This window comes from Leiobunum rupestre, chromosome 7, assembly GCF_980474605.1.
Source record: "Leiobunum rupestre chromosome 7, qqLeiRupe1.1.hap1, whole genome shotgun sequence".
Lineage (NCBI taxonomy): Eukaryota > Metazoa > Arthropoda > Arachnida > Opiliones > Sclerosomatidae > Leiobunum > Leiobunum rupestre.
Window position 1 is genome coordinate 36,185,314 of NC_143390.1, and position 13,305 is coordinate 36,198,618.

The window sequence follows — 13,305 nt, forward strand, 5'->3', positions numbered from 1 at the left end:
AATAGAAATACCTTATAAAATTAAAAATGAATTCTCAATGAAATATACAAACTAAAAGTAAATACAAAAATTACGAAATCTTAGCGAAGATTTAACACCTTCTTTAAAATTCTTTGAGGACGAAAATCTGATTCAGACAGCTTGGCAAATGGTCTTTCTAAGTATTTTCCATAATTACCAGTTACAAAGAAGTCCGGAAAACACATTAAATCCAGATTTTTTTCCCAAATGCTCATTCCACTTTCTTCAATTTTCTTCGCTTGGAAAAAATCTAAAATACCCTCCGCATTTTTGCTATTTACAGGGTGTATTGAATAGCGGTCAAATAATTATTTCTGTTCAACTGCAGAGATTCTGCGAAGCAAAGTCTTCTCGTTAGAAGACATTTTTATATCCTTAGCGTTAGCGCTGCCATAAAGCAATTCTTCAGTGAACGCTATAATATCTATATTATTATAGAGTGGGTGAATGGTTTTTAAGTTAGTAAAGCATTCCTAACTAAATTTATATCCACCACTGATTGCCAAACAGTTTTATTCTTGGTAGGCAGCCCATTCACTATAATAAATAATTGATGATCAGTAGGAATCATTTCCACATTTTCAGTTAAGGGAAGAAGCAAATAAACTGCTCAACTTCTAACGGCTCTCGTTAATCCAGAATGGTTAACAATATTTTTCCCCAATAGCGTATGTAGACGAATAATAGTTTGAAACATTTTTACTTTCTGTATTAGCATTTTCTCAATAAAATTTAATTTAGAAATATCATTTGGCACGGGATCTACTTGAAGGCCAATTAGGCCATTAAGAAAACATTGCGGCGGTATTTTACCCGATTAAAGATATTACGTACATAACATGCATAATCGCTTTTCGTCAAACATAAAACGAACTCTGCAATATTAACCTTTAAAATATCTGCCACTGTAATTAGAGGCTCTTTGAATTGCCAGGCAGCAATTAAAAGCATTAAACCTTCGTTGCTATCTAAATTATGTGTGTAAAACAATTTCCCACAGATTTGAGCTTGCTATTCTTAAAAAGCTGTTCACAACTATCGCAATGCGAATCATGAAATTCGTACATCTCTTTATAGCAACTTACTAGCTGCATGCCATACTTAGTCAGATTCAATATTCACTTTCCGTAAACCTACCTTGAACGCCGCAATGTACTTTATTAGACACTGTAGCTTATCAAAATTACCCATTTTAATAGCAGACACATTTTTTGATAAAGGTCAGACCAAGCTTTAACCTTGTAAATATGTTTTAGAAGAATACGAAGCGCACTAAAATATGGAGCTAATTCCATCAGAGTTCTCAAATAACTCGTACATTTCTTTGAATCAAGGCAGTAGAGTGGGTGACCCATTCTAACTTGGTGAGAACCAGCACACTTGTCTGTATGTTATGTACTCGTCCTTGAACATCAATTACAAGTGGTTTTTCATCCATCATATTTGTGCATCGTTGTTACGACGTTGTATAAAAATACGATTCACTGGTAGCATTGTGATGTTTTTACCACCAAAGTAATCAACCAAATGATCAGCATTCCTCGTATCACTATCAATATTATTTCTCTGACCACCAGCGTGGTTATTTATCGTACCACCAGTGTTATTTTCAAAGCTATCATTTTCAAAAATATTTAAATCTAAATATTTAAAAAAACCAAGCGGTGAATTATTGAGTGTAGGTTTTTAAACTTTTTAACGCCATAAAAGATGTCGCTATACCGTAACTACTACTAAATTATGCGGATACTAAAAAACTATTATATTTTCAATAGGGAATGTATCATATGTACAGGGATCTTGGAAGAGAGAAGTATTCTGGAGTGGAAAATCCCATAGCGGTAATAAGAACGTCCTTTCCCACCTATTACTGTTAAAATTACCCAGACTACCCCGGTTAAACCGGTTTTTGGTCGGACGTCAGCTTTATCTGTCATCATTCTGACTTGATCACGTCCGACCAAAAAGAGCATGATGGGAATTTTACAAAGCCGCAGGTGGCACCCGACGTTTCCACTCCAGAATACTTCTCTCCTCCAAGCAGGGATGTCAATCATGTCATTCGGGTGGGGCAAGGAGGGCATTGGTACCTCTGATTTTTACCAGTTAAAAAAGTTAATAAATATGCATTTAACTGCATTAGAAACGCTCCTGGCCCATTCAACGGAATCCCATTCAATCGATTCCCGTGCGAACGAAAAACTCGCCAAATTGGCCAGATTTCAATTTATACTTTATGTGTTACCAAAACAATAAAATTGGGCGAAGTAAAACTGACGAATAGCTATTTTATTAGTTCAGTATGTACTAATATCAAAATATTTCGTAGGATCCCTCCTACGAAATATTTTGATATTAGTACATACTGAACTAATAAAATAGCTATTCGACAGGGGCTTTGGGTCGAGAACAAAAGCAGTCTATTTCCGGGAACCCCCTGTCACCTAACCTAACCTAACCTAACCTATCTTATACAACTCCATGTGACAGCATGTAACCCGTGGTACAATATTCATTGTGATGTTCAGTAACAGAAAACAATTTGTATTTCGCCACCAAAAATTTACATTCTGTACTTGCATACAAACAATATTAAATTTTTGAAAATACCGCTAAAACATTCCCAATTAATAACTTTTAAAACGGTCCCCTGTGATGGATGACCTACAAGTTCCTATTTCCTAAAGTGAAGTGTACTATAGTATGAAAAAAATTAAATTCGTCACGTACCCTGTTATATCTTTGAAACTCAGAAATTCAGATATTTAAGAAAAATCATACCATGGCTGTAAATTGAAATTGTTGCTAGAAAAATTCTTTGAAATGGGATTCGGTTGAATAGGCATACTCCTTAGAAACGTCTTGTTTATAGTGCGAAAGGAAGATTAAATTGAAGGGGCTCCAAAGTTCGGTGGCAAAATGTGTGTAAAGTCAGTAAAGTGCGAAATTTACTGTTGACTCTGCCCGCCTCTGCCAACGCCGAGCTGGGCGGAATGAAAAGCACGCTCAATTTTCTTTTCTTTTTTGCCACCGAACTTTGGAGCCCCTTTAAACATTAACTTACATAGTAAGTGTTGGGTAGTATTTTAAATACTTTTTCAGTATTTTGTATTTTATTTCAAACACTTTAAAGAAATATATTTAGTATTATATTTTAAATACATTTTGATATTTTGAACAAAATACTGATTTTTTTAGCAAAAATACTTTATCCATCAAATAGTCTCCATACAACACCATCAAGCGGAGGAAATACGCCTAATTTATACTCACGCACAAACTCGTGACAAATTTCGCTTATCGCACGTGGTGGCGTTGGAGTAGCGACGAATCGAGACTTACGAGACAATCTGCCTTTTAGATCACGCATAAAAGTGGAATATTTTCCATCTTTCGAACAGTTTCATTTTTACCGCTTTTCAAGAAATCACAGCATTTTGAGTATTTTATGCTGTGGGTATTTAGTATTATATTTTAAATCATTTACCGTAGGAGTATTTAGTATTTCATTATTTTAAATACTTTATCGTTTGAGTATTTAGTACTTTTTTAAATACCGAAATTAAAGTATTTTACCCAACACTGTGTAGCCAGAAATTCAACAAAAGGGGATCTATTTAGTATGTGAATGTTAAAAGGGGTCGAGAAGGGGGTGAAAATGTAGTACAGTCAAAGCTAGGCCCAAGATCAGGGAGTCTGGACCTCGAAAACCCCCTTATCTACGCCACTGAATAATAATAATAATAATTAAAATAATATGATTCCGTCTTGTATAGATTAAGTAAACAGGATATATATTAATATGTATTATCAAATTAAAATCTTAATACAGGGTGTCCACTAAAAAACGATCCAGGGCGAATATCTCAGAAACCGTTTTCTCTAGGAATTTCAAATTTTTATGTTATGTAGCTCGTGCATGGGGCCAAAGAAGAATGATAACCTCGATGACCTTGAACCATGTCTTCAAGGTCATCCAAAAACTATCTCGAGAACCGTAAGTGTTAGAAAGTTGGTTTCAATTAGAAAAGTGTTCCCCGTCACGTTTTATGCCTACATAGCGTAAACATGATCGGATTCGACCAATAGTAAGTCGAGAAAATTGGTACCAAAATCACAAAGGTCATAAAAGGGAAAATTGCAAGACAGCGCTAATAACTCCAAAACAAGTCGTGCTACATTATCGAAATTTGCTAGACAATCGCATCATGGTAGGATATTTTAATATTTGGAAAATTGTATGACCTTAAACCATTGTCTTCAAGGTCATACTAAAATTATCTCGAGAACCATTGCGTTTAGAGCAAAAATTCCAATTAGAAATTATAATTTAAAGTTATTAATACATAAAATGTGACGAAGAACAACTTTCTAATTGGAACGTTTGCTCTAAACGTAATGGTTCTCGAGATAATTTTAGTATGACCTTGAAGACAATGGTTCAAGGTCATACAATTTTCCAAATATTAAAATATCCTACCATGATGCGATTGTCTAACAAATTTCGATAATGTAGCACGAATTGTTTTGGAGTTATTAGCGCTGTCTTGTAATTTTCCCTTTTACGACATTTGTGATTTTGGTACCAATTTTCTCGACTTACTATTGGTCGAATCCGATCATGTTCACGCTATGTAGACATAAAACGTGACGGGGAACACTTTTCTATTTGGAACCAACTTTCTAACACTTACGGTTCTCGAGATAGTTTTTGGATAACCTTGAAGACATGGTTCAAGGTCATCGAGGTTATCATTCTTCTTTGGCCCCCTGCACGTGCTACGTAACATAAAAAAATTTAAATTGCTAGAGAAAACGGTTTCTGAGATATTCGCCCTGGATCGTTTTTTAGTGGACACCCTGTATAAAAATACTAATTCCCTTTTGATGAGATTCGAACTCGTTTATCCCTCAACCGCATTTAGCGCAGATATTTCTCATTTAACCATTCGACCACGCACGTATAACTAACAGGAAAGTACAAGTGTAAGCCAAGGCTTAGGTAAAACACGAGCTAGTGCATCGCGGCGATACGCCATTTTATTTTTTATGATAGAGTACAGACATAATCAATAGAGGCTAGACAACAAAGGTTAAAATATTTAGAGCTGTAGTTGTATCGACATCTGGTGGTATCAATTTTCACAAGAACGTTTGTAAATTAATTTTTAAAGACTTATTTGGCAATTAATTTAATAAAATATACAAAAGCACACAACCTACTCTCAAACGAAGATTCCTTTAAAAAAATTAAAACAATCGGATAAACCATTCTTAAGTTAAAAATGCGCAAAAAATAGTTGATTTTGCCATAGCGTGAAAGTCCCATAGCATTTGGTGGAAAAATGGGTTAATTTTTCCATAGCGTTACGGTGTGGGAAGTATGAGGTTTTAATGTTAAACTCGAGACTACCTATATATACCGACACACAGTTCAAAATAGTTCGAATCTTAACGGGAATATAAAAAAGAGAAACGACAGACAATTGAAACTACGCCATAAGCCCCCTCTAATTCGGTCTACAGAAATCGCAAAATCCAGAGAAAGAGAAAAGCGAATGTTTTAAACGGAGGCGAGATTTTTTTCCCGTATGCGCCCACGTTGCATTCTACAGTTCTACTAACGTCATTGTAACTATATCATGTAAAGGACTATCACCGGCTCTACAATATGGTGTTAACCAAAAAATAAAGTCAAAGTTAAAGGGTATTAAAAGTTAATTATTTGTAAAAATTTGGGGAAAAATTTTATTATCTCAGTTGTGGTTAGAGATACAGGTTTGATCTTTGGTAACGAAATGTAGAATGTGTTATACTCTATCTAACGAGCGCCAGATGATCAACAAAGTAGTTAAAATTATATGACCCGTAAAGCTTGGGCCCCATTTTAGGACTTTGGGTGGGCGGGAAATAAGGAGCGGCGCTCGGAATGATAGGATTTCGTTTATCTAGTCATATAGTATCATTTTACAAAAATTCAGTTTTCTTCCTAATTTATTCCAGGTTTAATCCTATTTTATCTGCATGGGCTACACGTTGTGCAATCAGAACAATTGTGCAAAGTTTAGGACCTCTAATGCATAGGTGGGGACACCTCAGCAAGACAGTCAAACACAAAAAATTTTAAATGTAGAGCATCTTTTAATAAAAACCACTTTTTGTACGTTTTAATAAAAGCACTTCGGATCACCTGAATAACGTAGAATGGAATAACGTTGAACCTGAATAACGTCGAACCTGAATAATGTGGAAAGTATAAAAACTGGAATAACGTGGAAACTAAATAAAGTAGAACATTAAAGGGAGAGATCACTCAAACTACAATATCTAAATTTTCCTTATCGGGGGAATGGATGCCGCCCCCCGTACCCCTAACGGTGGGAGATTATGAGATGGTGTCTACTGAAATCGTAAGCGTAATATTTTTAACTTTACTTTTCATGTTATTCCGGTTTTGGTACTTTCCACGTTATTCCAGTTTTTTAATTTTACACGTTATTCCAATTTGGGTATTATCCACCTTATTCCAGTTTGGGTACTTTCCAACTTATTCCAGTCTGGGTAATTTCCACCTTATTCCAGTTTTTCCAGTTTTAACATAGGGCCATCTCATTTTTCATGACGCGTGCGAGGGAGAGATCTTTTAATAGGCGCTTCAACAAAACATCATCAAGGAAATCACCAAGAAGTAATATATTCGAGAACAAGGACCTGAAATATACTGTTTATTTGGTGCTTGTTGCAATTATGGAAACTTTTCACCTGTAAACAGAACGTCATGTTTTTGCTAAGTTTTAATATGTTAAAAAAAGCTACCAGGTTAAAAGGAAACACTTGTTGCATACCGTACGTCTTGGCGATTTCTTTGAAGATGTTTTATTGAAAGGCCTATTTGAAAAAGAATGAGAAACAGAGCCACCTAGCGAAAGGGAAAAACTGAAGATATCCGGAAATTTAATTTTCAAGATATGGCAACACTATCAAGAACGGTCAAATCCATAGAGATAGAAAAGAAATAGAGGTACTATTGTATCTGGCGAAGTTGACCGCGAGTGCCGACCACTTTTCGCCAATGTAGGAAGCCATGAGATGGGCAGATTACGTGGCGCCATCGATGAGCGGTGAAAAGAAATACATTATTCCTTTTTGAAAATCAACTGTCATATGATGTAAACAAAGGAAGGATAGATGGCGTTGCAAATTCTGCTTTCATACATGCGCGCGGGGAGGGGATGAATTTTCCCGGTCAAAAACAGGGGTGCCTTAACGCGATAATCTTCCCTCTATTTCTTTTCTATCGCTACCTCAGCTCAAAATCAAGTATCTGAAAAGGGTAAATTTGAGTAAAAAATTATTTGTTTTGAATTATAGTATATCGCAATGCTCTTAAGAATTTCTATAAAAAAAAGATAACTTTGAAATTATATCGGCACTATTTTTAATGTTTTTACTTTAAATGAAAGTTGAAATTCGGTTTCGAAAAACGCAAAAACTATTCTCTCAAGTCAAGTTACCAGGAGCTGGAACCATTGAGTTGGGAATATTAATCTAGAGATCCAATCACATCTGCTCCCCGCGAAACAAGTTTTTGAAAATTACGAATGTGTCGTCTCCTCTAAAATGACGAGAAAACGCCATCCATTATTTTTGAAAAGCAAAATCTTTTTGCCGGAAAACGCGTCTTATTTGAACGAACCATCGAGAGATAGACGGCGCCACGGGTAGAATGATAACGTTTTCTCGTCATTTGGAAGCAGACGACGGTATTCTTATTTTTAGGAACTTGTTTCGCGAAATACTGAAATCCGACGTTTCGATTGGACCTCTAGATTAATATTCCCAACTCAATGGTTGGAACTAATGTAGCAGAATGTTTTCTAGCTCTTCGCGGATTCGCCATTTTCGGGTTTTCGGGTTAAATTCTACCCTACCAATTAACTTCATATTGAAACGTGTACACAATAATATTCGTCGTAAATATTAATATAGATTAAAGTGAAAGTGTGACGTTTTTTCGAATGCTAAAATCGTCTGTAAGTTATGAAATTTTGTTTTAAACATTATTTGCTTGTTAGGTTTTTAGGCTTGTGTGTCCTGATACTCTCATGCTGCACTTAGGCTTATCAGTTGTTGTTGAGGAACTTGGGCAATTAGTTATCTAAGCCTTTGCCTAAATAGTTAAGCCCAACTGCACAAAATTTCCCAACCCCTTTCTACATTATTGGTAATTGAAATTATTAGCAATGATCTGGAGGCTATCAGAAAAGTGTCGTTGTTCAATAATCTAAAGTATTTAAGGCTATTTTAGAAAGTCAAAAGTTTTTAAGTTTAGTGAATGTCTATCAATTATGTGGCGTATACTTATTAGAATGTGACAACTATTGCGGCTTCAGATATTGTAACCTATAGATTTAGCTCTTAAACACCATGCGCACACTTTGTTATTTAATTTTCTCTTTTTTTCCTCTTTTGAACAAGCCAACGAACAAAAATTATTTCACTTTCATAGAGGTTACTAGAAAATGTGTATTTTAGTATATTTCAAGGGAACCTAATGAATTCAGGTAATGTCATCTTTGGTTTCATTCTCGTAATTTGGTTTGTAAGTGTTCCATCTGTAATTTTAGCATTACTAATGGAAAGACTCATCATCCAAGGAATTCAAAGACTTCGGGTTTTGACACCTTATGACTATGATAACATGGATGAACTAGTCCATGATTTAAATACCGCCCTTGATGAAACCGCTACACGTTCTAGTGGGAAACCAAAGAAAGGAAAGTGTTGGAAAAGAAGACCCAAAGCCGGAACTGGTGTCACAAGCGCGTCATTTCTAGGTAGTAGTTTTCCAAAATCTAGCGCAGTTAGCGAGGATTCGGAATCAAGCTTGGATGATCGCATGAGATGCCATATGGAGATATGCGTGGGAAGTTCTCATCCTCAGACAGATTCGGACGAGTTAGTGGGTCAAAACAAAAATCATTTATTATCATGGAGACACTGTGTGGCAAGCCTCGTTGAATCTGATTCTGTGAATGAAAATTTTCTCCCAATGCTACCTCATAGAAGAAAAAGGAAGTTTAAAAGAATGGCTATAGATCCAGTAGTTCCAGCCACTTCCAATGAAGCGTCAGCGTGCGCCAATCCTGCGAGTAAACCTACCGCCTCCATTTCCCCAAAACCAAGGAAAATGAAAAGTGTCAGAACCATGAAGAGCAAAGGAAGACATTCGAGATTGATTGATGTTGATATTGAAAATTTATGCGGACTAGCAGCTATGAAAAGGGAGTCTGCCAGCGTTTGTGGTAAAAGGAAAAGAAGTATGAGAGAACGTAGCGTTGAATGTGCTCGTCACGAAGTTCATCACGAGTTCAAGATTCCTGGAATTTCCTTGTACTGCGATTCAGATATGACTAGGTATTCTAGTATGGAATGTGATGATGGTCAGAGAGGGAAAAATCACATGTGAGTTTAATACTAACAAATCTCAAATGTTTTTAGTCTTCTTTATGTTTTATCTTGCTCCAAATTGTAGGGAAGGAAGCAGCAGTAGCCTGAGCAGTAGCGAAAGTGATGGAGGTCTTTTTACCAACGATGAAGGAAGAGAAGGTTTAAATTTTTTTAAATAAATACCATAGGTTTTTAAAATAACTTTTGCATTATCTACAATAATGTTCACAGCCTAATTTAAATTTAAAACCCAACAGTTCTAACTTCTTTTTTTGTATCAATAATGCCCATTTTTTTATTTTTTAGCGGATGATGAGCACAGTGATTTCTTTCACGAAGGTGGCCCCACTTGCGGAATACCCTCGATAAACCCATGGTGGGAGGATGGCACTATTGACGGAATGGATGCTCATTTTCAAAGCATTCTCAGCAACACGTTTCAGCACATGTCCAAAGAAGCTCAAGAGGCCTATCATGACAGTGTTACTCGCTACATGACTGGGGTAAGAATATACTTGAGAAATGATTAATACACATGGAATTGTAATTACAGTTATTATAATTATTAGGTTGGAAGGGAAATTCGATCAGGACGAAGAAGATTAGGTGATATGGTAAGTTATCGATGCATAAATATATTGCCTTTAAAATTTATATATTTTTTAATTTATGCTACAGAGACCATCATTTTCTGTCATGTCCTCTGTCAACGAAACCATTTCTAAATTTATGCAAGATCCGTCGTTAAATGAGTTAAAATTGGAAAATTTACAGCAGTCAGATGATGAGCAAGTAGGTGTATTATTATGGTATTTCTGCGAATAGTATTAAATTAATTTTATTTTTTTAGCTTAATCATTTAGCGACGCTCTATTCTTTGCGAGTGCAGAAGGAGGGACAAAGTCCAAATGGAAGCGTAACTCTTGTGAAAACTAGGTATGAATTGTTATTGTTATAATTTTATAGCTACATTAATGGAATTCTTGGTGTATATTTAGAAAAACAACTCAACTTGTAAACGAAGTCGATCATTGCAAAGTTTCTTTGAGTGATATCAAACGAAGGAGACGCATGCCTCCCATGGGAGCTTCTTCATCCAGTAAGGTTTATATTTGAATATTTTAAGTTTTCTAGGCATGTGCGAGCACTTGATTTTGTTCGAGCTTAGAGCCAAGTACTCAAAAAACCCCTTTATAGATCTAAGCCTAATTATTCTAGGACTTGAAACCCCCTTTTTAAGCTAAGCCTAAAAGCTCGATAAAATGTTAAAGCTCAGCTCGATACTCGAAAAGTGAAATTTTTCATACTCGAAGCTCTGCTCAAAACCCAAAAATCAAGGCTTGCACATGCCTAAGTTTTTTATATCGATTTACTTAAGCGTATTTCACATCATTTAATCATAGCAGATCATCCTATTCCTGACGCGAATATTGGAAACTTAATGCTTCGTTCAATGGGATGGGAACCTGGAAATGGACTGGGTCCTAATGGGCAAGGTAATTATAGATTTTTTCAAACCGATTGACCACTTGTATATTTTATAATTTTCCCTATATTTCCTAAAATTACATCAGTTATCACATCATGCACATTTAATTCAAAATGTTTTTAACCTTATCAGACACCGTCTCTCATTCAACCAAATTCCTAGGGAAAGGGTGCCATTTGCATCTACTCTAATCTAGAAGTACTTAAAGTGGATATAAATAAAGTACTTCTAGATTAGAGTAGATGCAAATGGAACCTTTTCCAAAACATTGGTTGGATAAAAAATACATTTTTCCCTCGTAAAATATTGCAAATGGATGTAAATAAAGTACATCCAGATTAGAGTAGATGCAAACATATTAGATACAAATGGCACCTTTTTCCGAAATATTGGTTGGATAAAAATACACTTATCTCTTAAAATATTTCCGTCGCGAGTCCGTTAGCATTAAAAATTAATTTTTGGGTAAAATGACTTGGTATGCAAAAATGGAAACTTGCACACCCCTACAAATTCCCTTTAAAAGCCATGGATTTTCACTTCATAAGTATTTCAAACTTATTTTTCTGTAACTTCAACAGAAATTATCCTATATTTTTCTAACACACTCATAAATTGGAGACAAATTTCATATTTTTCCCATAAAATGTTTTGAGCTTTACTCTGGGCACCCAGTTTTTGTGAACTGCAAAATTAAATGATTTTCAAACTAATAAAGTATCTATCCGTTTTAGGAATACTTAATCCTCTCATGGCTTGCGTCAGAGCCAAGTATCAAGGCTTAGGCTTCGGAAGTTTGAATTCTAATTTGGAATCGGCAACACCACCACCACCCCCTCCACCTTCTCCGCAACCAGTAAGCAGCGGCGGTGACACTCCCCAATCTGAATCATTAGATGCAATGTCTTCCGTCATTTTGGGACATTTTCAACACAACCATTCGACTGACAAAACTGAAATGTCAGATGTGGGAGTAAGGTGATCAATTTAGTAAAGTTCCATAAAAAGACTTGTAATTATTAATGGATAAAGTAAAAAATGATTAAGGAAATTGTACATAACTGAAACGGGCGAGTTGCTCTGTAGAATCAAGTAAAATATAATTAGTGGTTTTTGTAATTTTTTTTTTTGAGATTTAGGGAAGGAGCTCTATGTAACTTTTTATTTAGTTGATATTAGAATTAAATTTTTATTTAAAGCACAAATTGTTGTTTTGAAGTAAGAACAGTTTAATATTCGATCAAACCTGTATTTACAAATAGTTTATCAGAGTTATGAATTGGATCTCATTATATTTAAGTATATAAATTAATTTTATAAATATTCCAAGTGAATAATTTCTGGAAACAAATTGAATCTCCTCTATCCATTTAGTAAACTTTTCTTTCAATTCTGTTCCTTCATTTTTCACGAATGTATTTGTAGTAATAGAAGCTTCAATAAATCATCCTCCCAGGAAATAGCCAAAAAGTAATATTTCCGAAAGTCAGGACCTGCAAGTCACTGTTTATATAGTGTTAAAAGGAACCACCTATGGACTGCAATGCAAAGGATGAAAAAATTAGCGAATAAGTAGATTAGTCCATTATGAAAAGGGATAAAAAAGCTAAACCCTAAACAAGGTATTGTTTATATAGTGCTTGTTAAAATAATGTAAATTTTTCACCTTTATGGCATCTAGGAGCAACAAACAAGGTGAACGCAACCCGTCAAAAGTCATCTATTTTCTTGTGTAAAATTTTTAATGGTTAGACGATTTAGCGCCTGCTGCCGTCAGAAGGGGAAAATTAGGAAATTGTCTTCCCCCTTTCCGTAAAACGTTCAGCGAAAAGGCTCGTCCAATGAAATTTGTACACAACACTGCCTTAAAGGCTAGCTGCGTCCTCCTTGTGTTTGTTGCTCCTAGCCCAAAACTTGCGTCAAGCACACGCCAGTGACGTTTTTCCTTCACCCCTCTTGTGCTAGGAAAAATTTGTCCATGATGCTGACGGATCTATCTCAACGTAGAGTCATTCTACCGAAGTATTAATAATTATATTTTTGATTTTTAGTTACACATCGAAATATATATTTCGATAGAAGTGGAACTATTTGTTTCTTTGAAAATTAGTAGTAGTCCTACTATGCCACACCTTTCATAACCTTTTATCAGAGCTTCGTATCAACCTCACTCTTTTTTTTCAAAATGCGTATAATGCTACTCGCTACCTGCCGAACCAAACTTCGTCAGCTTAAACTATATAATTACAATTTGGTAGATCGTTTAATTTTACCCCTCCTGAAGTTATAGTTATTTTTTACGCACTCTAATAAATATTTTCCACAACTGCTAATCAATGTCGTTC

At 35.3% G+C, this 13,305-nt stretch overlaps 1 protein-coding gene across 4 annotated transcripts; it reads left to right on the forward strand.

The window, feature by feature from the left end:
• The first annotated feature begins 7,877 nt into the window (after positions 1 to 7,877).
• Positions 7,878 to 12,165, forward strand: LOC149936121 (G patch domain-containing protein 2). Of its 4 annotated transcripts, XM_090153231.1 has the most exons (12): positions 7,878 to 8,054; positions 8,500 to 8,585; positions 8,649 to 8,979; positions 9,088 to 9,486; positions 9,557 to 9,630; positions 9,778 to 9,974; positions 10,041 to 10,085; positions 10,150 to 10,263; positions 10,322 to 10,407; positions 10,470 to 10,570; positions 10,875 to 10,967; positions 11,695 to 12,165. In XM_090153231.1, exons 2-12 carry the CDS (start codon positions 8,576 to 8,578, stop codon positions 11,940 to 11,942), a joined length of 1,698 nt encoding a protein of 565 aa, XP_090009357.1. In that variant the 5' UTR covers positions 7,878 to 8,054; positions 8,500 to 8,575; the 3' UTR covers positions 11,943 to 12,165. The 4 variants fall into 4 exon arrangements, with proteins under 4 accessions (XP_090009357.1, XP_090009354.1, XP_090009356.1 ...); XM_090153228.1 differs by having other exon boundaries at positions 8,649 to 9,486; XM_090153230.1 differs by having other exon boundaries at positions 8,649 to 9,486; positions 10,878 to 10,967.
• Positions 12,166 to 13,305: the final 1,140 nt, after the last annotated feature.